The sequence below is a fragment of the Lycorma delicatula genome, chromosome 4 (assembly GCF_047948215.1).
Source record: "Lycorma delicatula isolate Av1 chromosome 4, ASM4794821v1, whole genome shotgun sequence".
Lineage (NCBI taxonomy): Eukaryota > Metazoa > Arthropoda > Insecta > Hemiptera > Fulgoridae > Lycorma > Lycorma delicatula.
The window spans coordinates 155,778,123-155,793,420 of record NC_134458.1 but is presented as its reverse complement, the minus strand read 5'-3'; the positions used below and the strand labels follow the sequence as shown (position 1 = coordinate 155,793,420).

Genomic DNA, 15,298 nt, shown 5'->3' with positions numbered 1-15,298 from the left:
AACTTAATGCTTCATTCGATGATTGGATGTCTCAATGTACCAAAAATTTAATTCAAATGACTTCATAGTGAATTCTGATTTAATTGCACCATCTTCATCTCCATTTTCCAAGTTAAAATCATCTGATTGCTATATTATTACTCAGTTTAATGTCTTTTCTGTTAATTTTTACCTGATTACATCCATAGTAGTATTGTACTTAAATGTAATGTGTGTCTGTTCTCTTCTGTAGCTTCACAGATTCAACCCATTATGACTAACTTTTGGATAGTAATAGATCTTTGGTCTGGAAGTAACATAGGCTATCTTAAATTGTCTTATCTACACTAGACTAACCTGCCAGATTGGTCTAGTGGTAAAACTCGTCATTGTAAATCAGCTGATTTTGAAGTTGAGAGTTATCTAATTTGAATCCTAATAAAGGTAGTTGCTTTTATTCAGATTTGAATACTAGATTGCGTATACTGGTGTTCTTTGGTGGTAGGGTTTCAATTAACTACTCATCTCAGGTACGGTCAGCCTGAGTCCTTACAAGTCTACACCTCATTCACAATTTACAAATAAAGGATGTGGCTACCTACAGGCCCTGAATCCAGAAAACCTCATGGAATGTGTGAAGACTTGGAATATTCATCTACACTGAGGGACAAAATTTAAAAATTACACTATTTTCAAATTTTAATGATGGTATTCCATAAGTGATAAAAAAGAAACACTTTTTGCCTGCTGTTTTTTTTTTTGAAAAATTCATTGTTTTCAAGATAAAGTGAAAAATGCGCTCAGCAAAAGAAGCAGGAATAAATTGTGGCTAACATAAATGTGCTTTATATCCATATACATTATTACTTATAAACATTCAAATTTCTATTTAAATAGAAAATATTTCTAAAAAAAAAGAAAAAACAAAGCGCTAAATAAAATAATAACAATAAGCGCTAACTAAAAAACAAAAACCTGACTACTACTAACAATTGGACACATCTGCCTAGAATAATTATGAAAAACGAACAAAATGTAGTTAAATAAGTTTTTATTTCTTTTCTTACAGGCATTTTATCAGGATACAGTAAGGTAGCGATGTAAAATTTAATATTACTTCAACATTTTATGTTGTAGTTTGTTGCTTGTTAGTCTTAACAAGTGGAGACCATTAGTTATCATCTCTTAAAGCCTACATAGACATCCTACTACAACTTAAATGTAGAAGTAATATTAAATTTTACATCACTAACTAACTTACTGTATCCTGAAAAAATGCCAGTAAAAAAGAAAGAAAAACTTGTTTAAGTATTTTTTGTTCATTTTTCATAATTATTCTAGGTAGATGTGCAATTAGTAGTCCACTTTTTGTTTTTTATTTAATCTATTGTATTTAATCTAATTTGTTTAGCTTGTAGAGTTTAGCTTTACAAGTTAAACAATATTATGGGATTCGATTTCTTGAAATTCATTAATCTTGTGTGCTTAAGGCAATAACTTGTATTAGCAACTAATCAACTATTGTTTTCATTATTCTATCAATATGTACAGTTCTTGGTATGAATACATATTCTTAATTTTTTAACTGAATCATTTAAGTTAACAGCATAATCTAATGAACTGTAATGTTTCTGCATTGGATAATTGATAAAATCTGATATTTTTCTATTGCATTAAACTAACTTTATAGAACTAAATTTGACTTTATTTTAAACTGTTATTTCTTACAATTAATTATTTCTTTTATACAATTTTACAGAACCATGAAAAAGTAAAATCATAGATAAAAAATTCAATTAAATCAGGGGATTGTATCTGAAAAAGAGTTGATTTATATGTTCTAATTATCAAAATATTGGTTAGTTTTTACAAGATTTATATTAGCAGAAAATTGCTAAAATAAGATAGTTGTGAAAGTATGCAATGTAAAAAAAATTAAATTTTTTTAAGTTTACCCTAAAAACTTCTGGTGCCCATTTATAGAATGCTTGTTCTTGTCCACACATTTCATCACCAGTTGCTAACTTTGTTAATCTTTCACCGCCCAATTCACCTAGTAGATTATCAACATAAGAACCAAATGCACAGAAGTTTGGATAAGCACTTGAACCCAACGCAAATACTGCAAACCTGTAAATATATAGAATTTTTTTTAAATTTTATAAAATGTATCATATTATACAATCCTTAATATAGAACTCATATGATCTAGAGGTTAATTCTAAATTTATATATCATTTAACTAGCTCAATGGCATTGCCCCTGCAGATTGATTGTCCGCTTTCTATATCTTTTATTATTACTTCTTTCTTAGAAAAGTATCACAGGATATGGGTCAGCCACCACTCTGGTTTCATCAATGGCGTCATGCTGGCACATTCTAAGTAAGGAGGTATTTCTTCATTGAGACTCAGTGGGGTGATGACTCTCTTAATTGAGCCTGTGGAAATTTCTAAGATTTTCTATCTGGGAATTGAAAAAAAAAACTAGTATATGAAGTGCTTACTGGGTACAGCTTGAGCTCCTATTCCACATAAGAAGTAATTTAACCTACATATTTAAATAAAAAATATAAGATTTCAGAGAATTTCATGAATTCAGATATTATATATATTAATTTAGTAAAATAAATTCTTTTTTTGCCCATATCATTGCAGTAAAAAATGGATAAACAGCCTCATTAATTGATAATGTTTATAAAAAACAAAATAAGGTAAGTGTCATATTACTTTATTTATTATTCTGTGCTTAGGTTGATCAAAAAAATATAATATATATTTATAAAATCAGTACATTTTTCTATGATAAAATGTTTTTATTTTTAAAAGAATGATGTTTCAGAAGATTTACTATTATATTGAACTTTAATAGTAAAATTCATGAACTGCTTTATAAATTCATATTAATGTGCAGGATTCCAGCTTCTTACTTTAATATCAGGCTGAATATTTTCTGGCTCTCCAGTGTGAAACCATATATTACTCGAGTAATATTAATTAATTAATCAATTTAAAAAAAATATACAATCATTTTAGCACAGATATGGTCTGAAAAAAAAGCTGAAACAAACAATTTCCTCCTGTTATATTACAATTCATTATATTTTAAATTTCAAACATATTGAAGAAATTAAGATTTCCTAATCAGGTCTATGATATGAACATAAATTTAGTTTGTTAAACTCATTCTATTTCTTAATTATAATAATAAAACTGTTTATACTAAACAATTAATTCCTGATCATAGTTCCTAATTAAAATGAGAAAAATATATTTTACTGATATATCATACGCAATGCAGGGGAAAAAGGAAATAATCATTTAGCATGACTATGTTTACTTAAAATTATAGAATATTAGTCAGACTTCATTTTAAAAGACATTTTGAAGGATTAAACATATATCCCAATCTAAGCTGAATTAAAATTATTATAATTGTATTGATAGATATTACACACATCACTTATTTCAGAGATGTGCATTAACATACATGTATTGCCATTAAATAATTATAATTTTATTAGCAACAAAAATAAATTTAAATAAAACTGGGAAAATTAATTTTTTTCATTACACATGATATTAAAAAATATTAAGAATGTCACATTCATTTTGAGTATACTATGTAATTCTTTTTTTCTAAAAAAACCGAGTATAAAAATAATAGTGCTTGGCTTGTATAAATCATGACATAAATGACTACCTTTTTAGGCTTCTTTTATTCCTCTGTTAAACTGAAGCAGTGTACAACATAACACATTGTTTTATTAATAAAGACACAAAATAAAGTAAAGTACTTGAATTACAGCAGTCACCAGTCAACATTGCTTTCTCTGAAAGTAAAGATGATTACCACAAAAAATAATGTCACATAGTGGGTGAATATCACTTGCATTTCAGTGGGCTTTGCATACTGATATACTACCATATATTTACCTCAGTATAAGGCAGTGGGAAACCACAAGACTACTCACTTTCACCAGTAATATTGGCATGGGATGCTTGTTATTTTAAGGGATGGCTCAAAAAATTATGGGATTAATTTGTAGGATTGACATGTCAGGTCATTTACAATTGTTGTGGTATGGCAGTTAACATGAATACGCATAAATATTTTTTTAAAGAAAGACTATTTAAAGTTAATAAAATATTAAAATATATAACTTGAAGTGTTATAATGGAAATTTTAGAGTTAAATAGATTAAACAATCGTGATTTCAAAATTACAGCACTGTTTTAATCAATCCTGTAGGTTGTATTAGAAAATTTACATGAAATGTATGAAAATTATAAAAATTACAAAATACAAATATCAAATTTTAGGTTTGTTGACTAATATAATACAGTTATTGGATTTGTTATAAATAAGCCTTTTAAAATTACCTTTAAACATATTACACAGAATGGAGGCAGGAGAAAATTACAACGTTTCAGCATCAGGGTAAATCAAAAGCCAAGATACAAACAAAATCACAAACTATATTTCTTCAAAATAATTTAGAAATGTAACACATTTCTAAAAAATATAATATTTAAATATGGGCATGTAATTGTATATTAAGTAATACTTATGCCTTTAAAAGAATTAGAAATTTCCATAAAAATCAAAAGTTGATAAAGTAATTTTCAAGAACAGTTTTTCTTTTAAATTTATGTCATAATGATCAAATTTTTTCTTCTTTTTTTTAAAAGGAAGAAGCCCTATTAAATTAGGTTTTTACTCAAAATACAAATTCATAATTTATTAAGACAATTTTTTTATTTTTATTTACCTATTTAACTTTTCCCATATTAACTTTACGTTCATCTTAATCTAAATGTATATATAATATAATGTATATGTAATAAATATATATATATATTTATATATACCTTTTAACCTGAAAATATTAGATAAGAGTTATAGGGGCATGGAAGGAACTTGAGTAAAGGTATAATTTTTAATTATTATTAGTTAATAATAAGTCATATAACTATTACTAAAATATCCCTTGTATATTACAATGGCAAAAAAATATAATGCTAGTAAAAAAAAAATTGTAAAATTGTATGTAAAAAAAATAGGGCAAATATAATGGTTGTAAAAATTGTAACTGTAATAATTGGTTAGTAATTTTTAGGAAAAGCACCAAGCATTATTTTAATAAATTATTTATTAAAATAATTTACTGCAAATTTCTTTTACACAAAAGCTTTCCCAAATATTTTTGAAACTAATATAACCTTATACTATATTAACCCACAACCACTAAATTAATGCAGTGTTACACACAGAACACGTAAATGTGTAATTGATTACCATGTTTAACCAAATATTATAATGAGTACACTTTGTATATAAAATTCCTTTTATAAAATTAGGAATGCATCAGGAATTATAAACATCTTTTTTCTATAAAAATTCTCCATTATCATTTTTTTATGGCTAAATTTAAATATAAATTACAAGTGAAAATTTATAAATAATAATTTAAAAAGTTATTTTTAAATAAATAAACTTAACATAAATACAAAAACCATGTTATTTAAAAGAAAAATAAAACTAAAATAGTAAGCTTTGAAAACCCTAGTTTACACATTAAATGATTAAACATGATAAATATGACACAAATATTTTCATATTTTCTTATCTGTGATTAACAAACCATTTAATTCAGTAAAGACACATAAACGTATAACACAAAAACATAGAAGTATGAAGAAAATACATGCATACTTATGATACAATATATACATAAAGCACACACATGTGGAAAAATGTACAAAATAAGTTAAAAATTAATTCAGTGGTAGTCTAATAATAAAATAACAAATTTTTACTCTTACATTTATTTCTATATATATTTTTTAATGATTTCCTATTTGATTTGTTTTTCATATACAGACAATTCTGGATTTTGAATATCTCGACTCCTAAATAACATTTATCATGTAATCATAATTTTTTTCCTGAAATAGTATTCTCAAAAATCTCTTTCACAAAAAAATTAATAAATGATTTTGTTAAACATATCTTTTGTAAATATCATTGCCTTATTATTTAACTATAATCAAATCAATGAATCTACCTTATGCAATAATTACAACAAAGTTATTCATTCTTACTTTATATATATTTTATCATTTAAAGCGATTTTCAATACTTTTTTGAAACATGGTGTTATAAAAGGATGTTAAAATTAAAATAGAGTTGGTTTGATAAAATATGTAACGAAGAAGTCTTAAGTAGAACAGACAAGGAAGGAAGTTTGTGGTAAATGTTTTGTAAAAAAGGTGAACTGCATAAATTGAACTGTATCGATATCCAGATTTAGTTGATTTGTTAACAGTGGTTTGATGGCAAAAACTATGGAGAAAGGACAAACATTGAATAAAACATTTAACAAAGGATATAACATGATTAATAATTATATTAAAATTAACAGATTCGCATAGAACAGAAAGAAATTAGAATAGCATCAAACCAGTCAAATGATATATGTCTTCAAAAAAGGTTTCAATAATGTATTTCCATGTAACTTCAAAATTAGTTTAAAAAAATACATTGTATTTTTTTTTAAACACAAGCACGTTAGAAGTATTAAAACACAAATGTATATCTATAAAAACATCTTTAACAAATTTATCAATAAAAGGTGTATCTTTGGCAAAGTCCTCATTGTAATTCATGAAATTATATGAAGACTTTCTCAAAATTACATGGTTTGTTCATATACCAACATTTATTTTTTATTATTTATGACTTACATGTAATTTTGTTTAAATTCAGTATTATTTTAAAAAATGAAACTGATGATACAGATACCACCAAAAACATTTTGTTCTGGAGAAAATAAGAAATGTATTTAAACTAGATTTACCTGCTGCATTGAAGCAATGTATAAACACATATCACAATGGTAAATCCATGAAACACATTAATCTGTTACTTAACACTATCTGTCCCAGTCTTTCTTTTTTATTGGTGGAATACATGAAATGTAACTGACTTACCAGAGGAATCAATCAAAGTTGCTTTTTCTGAGAGTATAGATGTACACTACACAGCCAGTGTTCTGTGATGAACAGAATAAAGAAGTCACCCTTAATAGAACTGAATATCAACTGTATTTTGGTAGGTTACCTGATGTAATTAATCGTATATATGGTTCAGTAAGAAGGCAACAGAAAACCAGTTCATTTCTCAGTAAGTTTAACATGAATGCTTCTTTTTATTTTAAGGAGGCTATTTCATTTTTGGAAGTGATGTTAGATCACCTTTAACAATTATGATTATTGTACATAATATACATACATTAAAAACTGTAAGAATATCTTCCTCATAATTATTGCTTAAGGGAAGTGTTTCATTGATTTGTTATATATTCTACAAAATGCCACAACTTTTATTACTATACAAAATAATTTCAGAAATTATGTGGAGATTTTATTTTCATAAAAGACTGTACAAAAACAACTACCTAGTTTATTTTACATTTTTATCAATTTTCTTTTAACCTTGATTAGACTTTTAAACTGGATTAACAACATTATAAAAATGAATTTAATTACACTGAAAATAAAATTCCTTTTGCTATGGTACCTGACTTAGTGAATTTTTTAAAGTTTATTTATAACTTGGATTGTTTTTTGATTTTGAAACTTAAAATTTAGTACTTTCAACCATTTTTTCCACAATCTTCAGTAAATATTGCTGCTGATTTGTCCTTGAGTCAGCTGATATTATTGTAAGCATATACTTAGTTTTTCTTTTTTGAATTGTACCAATTCATTTATTACCTCATTTTTGAAAGAGTTTGATAGAGCTAAGAGAAGTTCTGTATTAATTGAACCGATTGACATTTTGTCTGTTTGTGACTAGTTACAAATGTGTTTTTTCAGATTTTATAAAATTTAGCTGCAGTATTCCTTGCCATTAGAAGATTGTAATAGTTTTCCTAAAATATTTAAAACCAGTACAATTGTTGGAAAGAACACTAACTGTTAGCTTTACTGAAAAGTCATCTGCGGCAGGTGCTTTTTGCACATATGACTTTATAAATATTAACTTTGTTATTGGATATACTCTAGTTAAAAAAAATTGAATAAAAAAAGTAATAAAAAGCATAGGGTTATAGTGAAAATACTTAAAAGTTACCAATCAGTAATATGTATTATCACTGGCAACATTATTATTAAAACAGTAAGATCATTTCTGGCACTTTTTACACCTTTCACAACTAATTACCATCAATTTCATTTTACCATCTGTTTATGTATTCCAGTGATGATTCAAATGTTTGGTGATGCATTCTTTGTTAATGATAATTTTTATTCTGTAGGCCACACCGCTTTAAGATTTTTTTTATTTCTAAGCTATTTTCTCTGAATTTTTATTTAATACAAGAGGTGACTGAAATGCAATGAACTCTGAAACACAATGGGAGAAAAAAATGCCATATAAGGTATTGCCATTTTGTAGTTTCATTCCTCTCCAATTCTAACATTCCAAAACTCATTGACCCACACCCTCTCATTTTCTGTCAGTTGCCACTGTTATAGAGTCAAGTATGCATGCTGTGTCAGCACGCCTAAAACAGCATTCAGTGATTGAATTTTTAGCAATGGAATAAGTGATTGCTAGTGACATTCATCATTGTCTGAAAGCTGTTTATGATGATGGAACTGTTGATGGAATACTGACGTTATTTGTCACCATCAAAAAAATCCAAAATATAATCCTTTGCAAGAAATTTTTCTTGACAGTGTTCTGGGATTCCAAGCTTGTGTACATCACTGGCTTTCTCAAAACCATTTTGATTGTAAATTCTCTGCAATAGACAAGTGATGAAACATCTTAGGATATATATATATATATCATATTCAACAATCCATGGAGGCAATAATTCTGCAAAACGATAGTGCTCAGCTACACACATCATGTGTAATCATCGAGACTCTTTTGGAGTTGAAATTTAAACCTTTTCCATACCTTCCATACTCACCCTGCAATTTTCACGTCTTTCTACGATTAAAGAAGGATATTAAGGGTATTCATTTCACCACAGATGATGAATTAAAGGATATAGTGAAGTCATGGATCAAGGAAAGACAACCATTATTCTTAATTAATGGAATGAGATAACTAGTTCACTGTTGGAAGAAATGTGTAGCTGTAAATGGTGAAAACATGGAAAAATAAATGTATTTTATTGTAGAGAACAAAATGCACTTTTATGCCATATATATTTAATTTGATTATCTCTTTTCATTTGTGAGTTGTCAATGACTGTACATTACATTTCAGCTACCCTCGTATTCCTGAGTTTTATATTTTTATAGAATTGTGTCAGTAAGGTGGCTGGTATGTCTGTATGTATATTAGGTATCTTAGAGATTTGATTTCTTTAATGTGATGTTCAAATGATGTGGGGCCATTAGTAGTTTATGATCATACTTCTAAAAAGCAGATAGTTTATATTAGGTTGAGTAGTTTAGATGCTATGAATAAGTGTCTATATGCTAGCAATAACATCAGCTGGCACCAGAGTGAGATCAGCAGCATCCTCACCTAAGATGATCACAAAGCAATTGAAAGTGATATGACATGAAAGTTTTAAAAACTTTGTATGTCATATATTTCATTCTGTTTAGTTCAAATTTTTCAACTACCATGAGTAAAATTTTATCATTTTATTAATTCAATTAACAATTTCTTTAAAATTCATTTTTTGTAAAAAGAAAGTGAAATTTCTCTTTTACAGTAGTTTTCTGTTAAAGCATAGCAAACTGATTGATATTTTTGTTTAAAAGAATAAAAAATTGTAATAGAATAAAATACACCACTTAATTAAAAAATGATTGTATAAAAATTAATAATAAATTTTTAAAAACATTGTGCAAAAGCAATGATTTTATTTATCAAAACTGTGCCTGGGATACAAAAAGTACTTCAAACTTCCAAAATGTGCTAAAAACACTGATTTTTAATATTGTTCAACCAGACAGATCCAATTCATATATAAAGAGTGATGAGTGCCAAAAAGAAACAAAGAAAAAACATTTATTTTTATATTATGTTACCTGACATTGCTGAGAGGCCCAAATGAATCTGTATCTGTAACAGAACCTCTTAATGATTGCTGACGTTCTAATGTATTTTCCGATTGGCTGTTTGCTTTAATAAATGATGCTGATGATGCCATGCTGCATTATTCATGGACAAATGAACAAACTATAGTGTTACTAATTGTTATTATATTTAAAATTCTGTATCATATATCCAATTGTGATACAAAAGGATGGAGATTATTTGGTTGGATAAATACAAATAGTGAAATGCTGGAAAGAATATTTAGGGATTAAGAGTCCAGGGAATAAGACTTCACAATAATATCAACTAAAAATAGTCTTCCAAATATAAAATGAAAAGAAACAGAAGAAATAAAAAACATATATAATCAAATTTCAAAACAATTACACATTCAATACAATTTTACAGATAAACAGAAAAATATATCACTATAAATATTAAAAACAAACAAACACACACATACACACACACACACACACACACACACACACACACACACACACACACACGCACACACACACACACACACACACACACACACACACACACACACACACACACACACATGTGCATGCACTTTGCAAAAAAAAAAAATGAAAATAAGAGGTTAAACTTATTTGAAATAAAGATTAATGTGTAATTATTATAAAATGTTGAATTCTTTTGACTGATCTAAATCTTTTTAACTATTTTTTACAAATTTAAGGTAATATTTTTTTCATTTAATATTTATTAGGGCTGTTTGACCAAATCCATGTAAAATCTAGAGATGATGATTATAGAAAAATTACAAGGTTATCCTTGGTTTCCCACTACTCCGCTGTGAGGAAATACCAAGTTTTAGTCAGTTACATTCATAATTCTGTTGTTGGCAGTGATTTGAATCAATCATGTATTGTGATTTGTGAAAAATGGACAAAAAAGAATTTTATGTGCTGAACAAACATTACTCTTTCAAAGACATACCACGCATGAAACTAAAGCTATGCCGGATAAATATTACTGTGAGCCAGCTCCATCGATTAGAACAGTTTACAAGTGGTTTAGTTACTTTTGGAGTGGTCATAAAATGAGCACAAACAAGGCTGAACATTTCAGAAGGCTGGTTGAGGTTACAAATGCAAAGTATATTGGAAAAATTAATGATTTGGTGGTAATCTTCTATCCACCACCACCAAACAGTGTGAGATTGTTTGGATGTCAATAAAATATTGTCCTCTTTTAATAAGAAGACAAAAAATAAGGAACATTTAAAAATAAATCTATATTTGAAATATAGATATTCTACTAAGAGATGATTTAAAAGAAAAGAACAAATAAAATTACTTGAATCAACACTAACCAAATCCATTGCTACCAAACATTAATAACGCTGATAGACAAAAAAAATTTTTTTAATGTTTCTCTAAATGTGATACCATTTCTTGAATCGCTTTTTTGTGTACATTGCAGATCTGTAAATACAATTTTTCTATCACCCTTAGTTTTAAATAAATTACACTTAAAAAAAAAATTAAGCGAAAGTATAGTTAAAATCTGTAAAATTTATAATTTTATATGGCCATACCTGTGTTAGAATTATTTTACTGATGCTTTTCTTTTATAAGCAGCCTCAGGCACATCCCAAATTAATGTTCAACAGTAATCGGCTAGCATGTAATTATTCCATTTCCCTTTATAGTGGCTTTCCATCACCAAAATGTCTTGTTGGAAATGTTCACCATGTTCGTCATTTACATCTCTGAGGTTGTCCGGGAAAAAATCCACATATGAGTGGAGGAAATGTATTTTCAAAGACATACTACATCCTACAGCTCTGTATGAAGTAAGAAGTTGAACAATATCGTTGTAATTGTCAGATTTTTGTTTGCCGAGAAAAATTTTGCAAATATCTTTAAATGAAGCCCAAGCTGTACTTTCTACATTATTTAACACTGAGTTAAATACATCATGTTTGACCAACTCTCTTACTTGAGGACCAACAAATATTCCTTCTTTAATTTTTGCTTCACTTACATCCTTCTTCAGACTATCCTTCTTCATTGCTTTTACAAAATTTTTCATTAGTCCTAGCTTGATATGGAGAGAGGGTAAAAATATTTTTTTAGGTTCAACTAAGGGCTCATAAATAATATTTTTCCCATTTGGAGTTAAGTTGTCTTATTTTTTTCACTCTGGTAACATACTGTTTATCCCTAGCTCATTTGTCCCATTCACAAAGAAGACACATGTACTTAGTATAGTCTTACTGCATGCCTAACAAAATAGCTATAACTTTCAAATCACCACATATGTTCCAGCTATGTTTTTATACCATAAGCAATTGGTATCGAAGAATATTTGTTACCATTGTGTAGTAGAACCACTTTTAAACTATTCTTGGATGAATCCATGAAAAGGCGTCAGTCCTCAGGTTTATGAACTTGTCCTAAGTGCAACATAAGTTCATCAATATTTGTGCAATAAACCACATTATTTTTATCAATTAAGTACTGAGAACGTTCTTTTTATCGGCTTCGAAAGCCCAAAATTTTTGTATTTTTTTGAAGTTAATTCCAACCTTGCAGTCTTGATCCTAACAGCTCAACTTGATTTTTGATAAATTTAAATCCCTAACCAAGTCATTTAATTCATCTTGTGATGTAAGATGTGGCTTATTAGAAGATAATTCAAAATCAAAATCATTGTTATCTTCTTCAGTACTGCCTGATTCTTCATCGCTGCTTTTGAAACATACATTCACAGGTGGCTCATGAACTGGAATAATTTCACTGTGAGGTACAGGCCTGATTGCAGATTGAAATGAAGGATATTTTACAGTATGTTTAGATTTTTTAGAAATTCCAGACACACTTGTTAAACAAAAGTAACAATCGGTTACATGATCCTTTGGTTCATGCCAAACCATAGGTACACCAAATGGCAAAGCCTTCCATGTACCTTTCAACCATCCTCTTAAATATACAGAAAAATTAGTGCATACTACATGAGGAGCCCACGTCTTATCCTGATCACCAATTTTACACTGAAAGTACAAATGATATGCTTTTTTAATTAAAGGTGTAATGTTTTTTCTACTTGATTTTATAGTAAACTCACCAGATACATAACAAAAGGCATCCACATCATTTAACACAATTTTGAGGCATTATGACAGTGCACTGTTAACAAACTTAAGACAGCAATAAGACTGAACAAAATTAATTCATTCTTAAATCCAGTGCTTAATACAAACAACACAGCTGTGTTTTCAGCTACATGTTTTGACCTGCACAGACATGATTATTCTTGTTCATGAAGGCTCACTCTTCAGTATTAGATATGATGTCGTAATATGATATGATTTAATTCTTTGTCTAATATTGCTTATTTATAGCTTACAAATTATGTTAACAAAGTTAAACAATAAAAAATGAGCTAACAAAATGCAATATAGAAGCTTAAAATGCTAACTATAGATAGAAAATGAAAAAATCCTTTAATTAAAGTTTAAAAGTTTTTCAAAAATGGTGGGTGATAGAAAGATTCTGAGTTCATATTCATTTTCAGCATCAAAAAACATATTAAAGGCATGTATCGCATGTTAGGAAACAAAAATTATGTTTATCAGTGTAATTTTTATAACAGAAAATTCAAGTTTGCTACCTTTGTTGTACACATGTAATTTTGTTTGAAATAGAAAAAAATTAAGAAAACACAAAGAAAAATTTTTTTTTAAGTGTTAGTTTGTCAAACAAAAGAGGGATTTGGCAGAATATGAAAACATTTAAATAAAATAACGACATTACATAAATGCATAAACCTGGTCTACCTTATTAAGAGATAAAAGCAGGTTGACCGATTGCCTGAAATATACAGTAAAATAAGTAACAAACTATTTACATAAATATTTTTATCATGAGAAATGTCATGAACTCATAATTTTAGGTAGCTTGTGTTATGAACTACAAAGAACAATTATTACAAAAAAAAAGTTTTGGTGAGTTTTGATTCTTAGCTACTTAAATACTATAAAACATAATCAGATTGTTTAAACATTAATTATGGTCTCACACACAAATGATACTTCAATAAATAAACTATTAGAAATATGAGTATGGTAGAGTTTGCTAGAGATATCACACATACTTCCTATCAAACATGAATGAAACCTTAATTAAGTAATTATCAATTGAATCAATAGAAGGTACATTAGATTAAAACAGTGAATAACGTTACATTATTAGTATGAAATTCAGAAAAAAGTTAGTCTACAAGAACATATATTATAAATAAAGCAACCACATTAAGTTAATAAGATTAAGAATAACAACTTATTAATTAAAGTAATAAACAAAAGCAAATTGTTAATAAACAAATTATAATTGTTAATATAAAGTTTAACATACACATATTTAAGTATAGAATAAAAATACATTTCTTTAAATTAGATAAATAAACACCACAATAGTTTTTAATCAAATATAATAATTATTGTGGAGGGGAAATAATAAGACAAAAAGAAACATAAAATTATTGTAAAATTTACAATTGTAAATTTTGAGGAATGTACATTAAGTACTTCATTTTAAATGACATGAAAAATTTTCTTTTTTTTCTTAAAGAAAAACTTCCATTCAAATAGTAATAAAATTACTGCAGTGGGCTCAGGTTAACATATTAAAATCTCTTTTTTTATTTTAATATCTAACATAAAATAATTACATTCTGAACATTTTAAAGTTGTTTTTTAAGGTCTTTATCTTTAATTTTTGTAATTATTAATCATAAACTATCATCAAATTGTTTGAATTTTTCATAAGATCAAATTATGTACATTAATATCATTTATACTTTAAGGTAACCTATACGTGCCAAGTTGTCCGAAATATCTTTTCTTGAGAGGTTCAGAGAAACCCCAGGATGTGTATCAGAATATTCATATAATTATACAACCCAAAACAGATGCCTATCCTATGCTTGTAAGTATGTTGTTCCAGGATTTCTGATAAGGCAGGTATTTTGCTGAGACTGTGCTAGATAAGACCAAAATGCAAATATCACATGACTCATTGTCCCTATATCTGTATCAGTATACAACCTTATTCATAAGCCCAGAATATTTTTATGGATAATTATCCTTATAGTGCAATATCAAATAGAGTTATTATTTTTGTTTAGTGTCTACATTTCATGAAACAGGAAATGTAGAGCAAGAACTCTCAGAACATGACTTTAACAGACGAGTTCAATACTGTAGGTAGTTTAA

The 15,298-nt window shown here is 27.5% G+C and overlaps 1 protein-coding gene across 2 annotated transcripts in view; it reads right to left on the bottom strand.

The window, feature by feature from the left end:
- The window catches only part of Nos (Nitric oxide synthase), a 752,676-nt gene that overhangs the window by 41,247 nt on the left and 696,131 nt on the right, over positions 1-15,298 (bottom strand). The window contains exons 14-15 of one of the 2 annotated variants that reach the window (XM_075364470.1): positions 10,041-10,163; positions 1,935-2,109 (exon numbers count right to left, since the gene is read on the bottom strand). In XM_075364470.1, coding sequence (XP_075220585.1) covers positions 1,935-2,109; positions 10,041-10,163 — 298 coding nt within the window. The remainder of the gene's footprint in view (positions 1-1,934; positions 2,110-10,040; positions 10,164-15,298) is intronic. The other variant, XM_075364469.1, reaches the window with a different exon arrangement.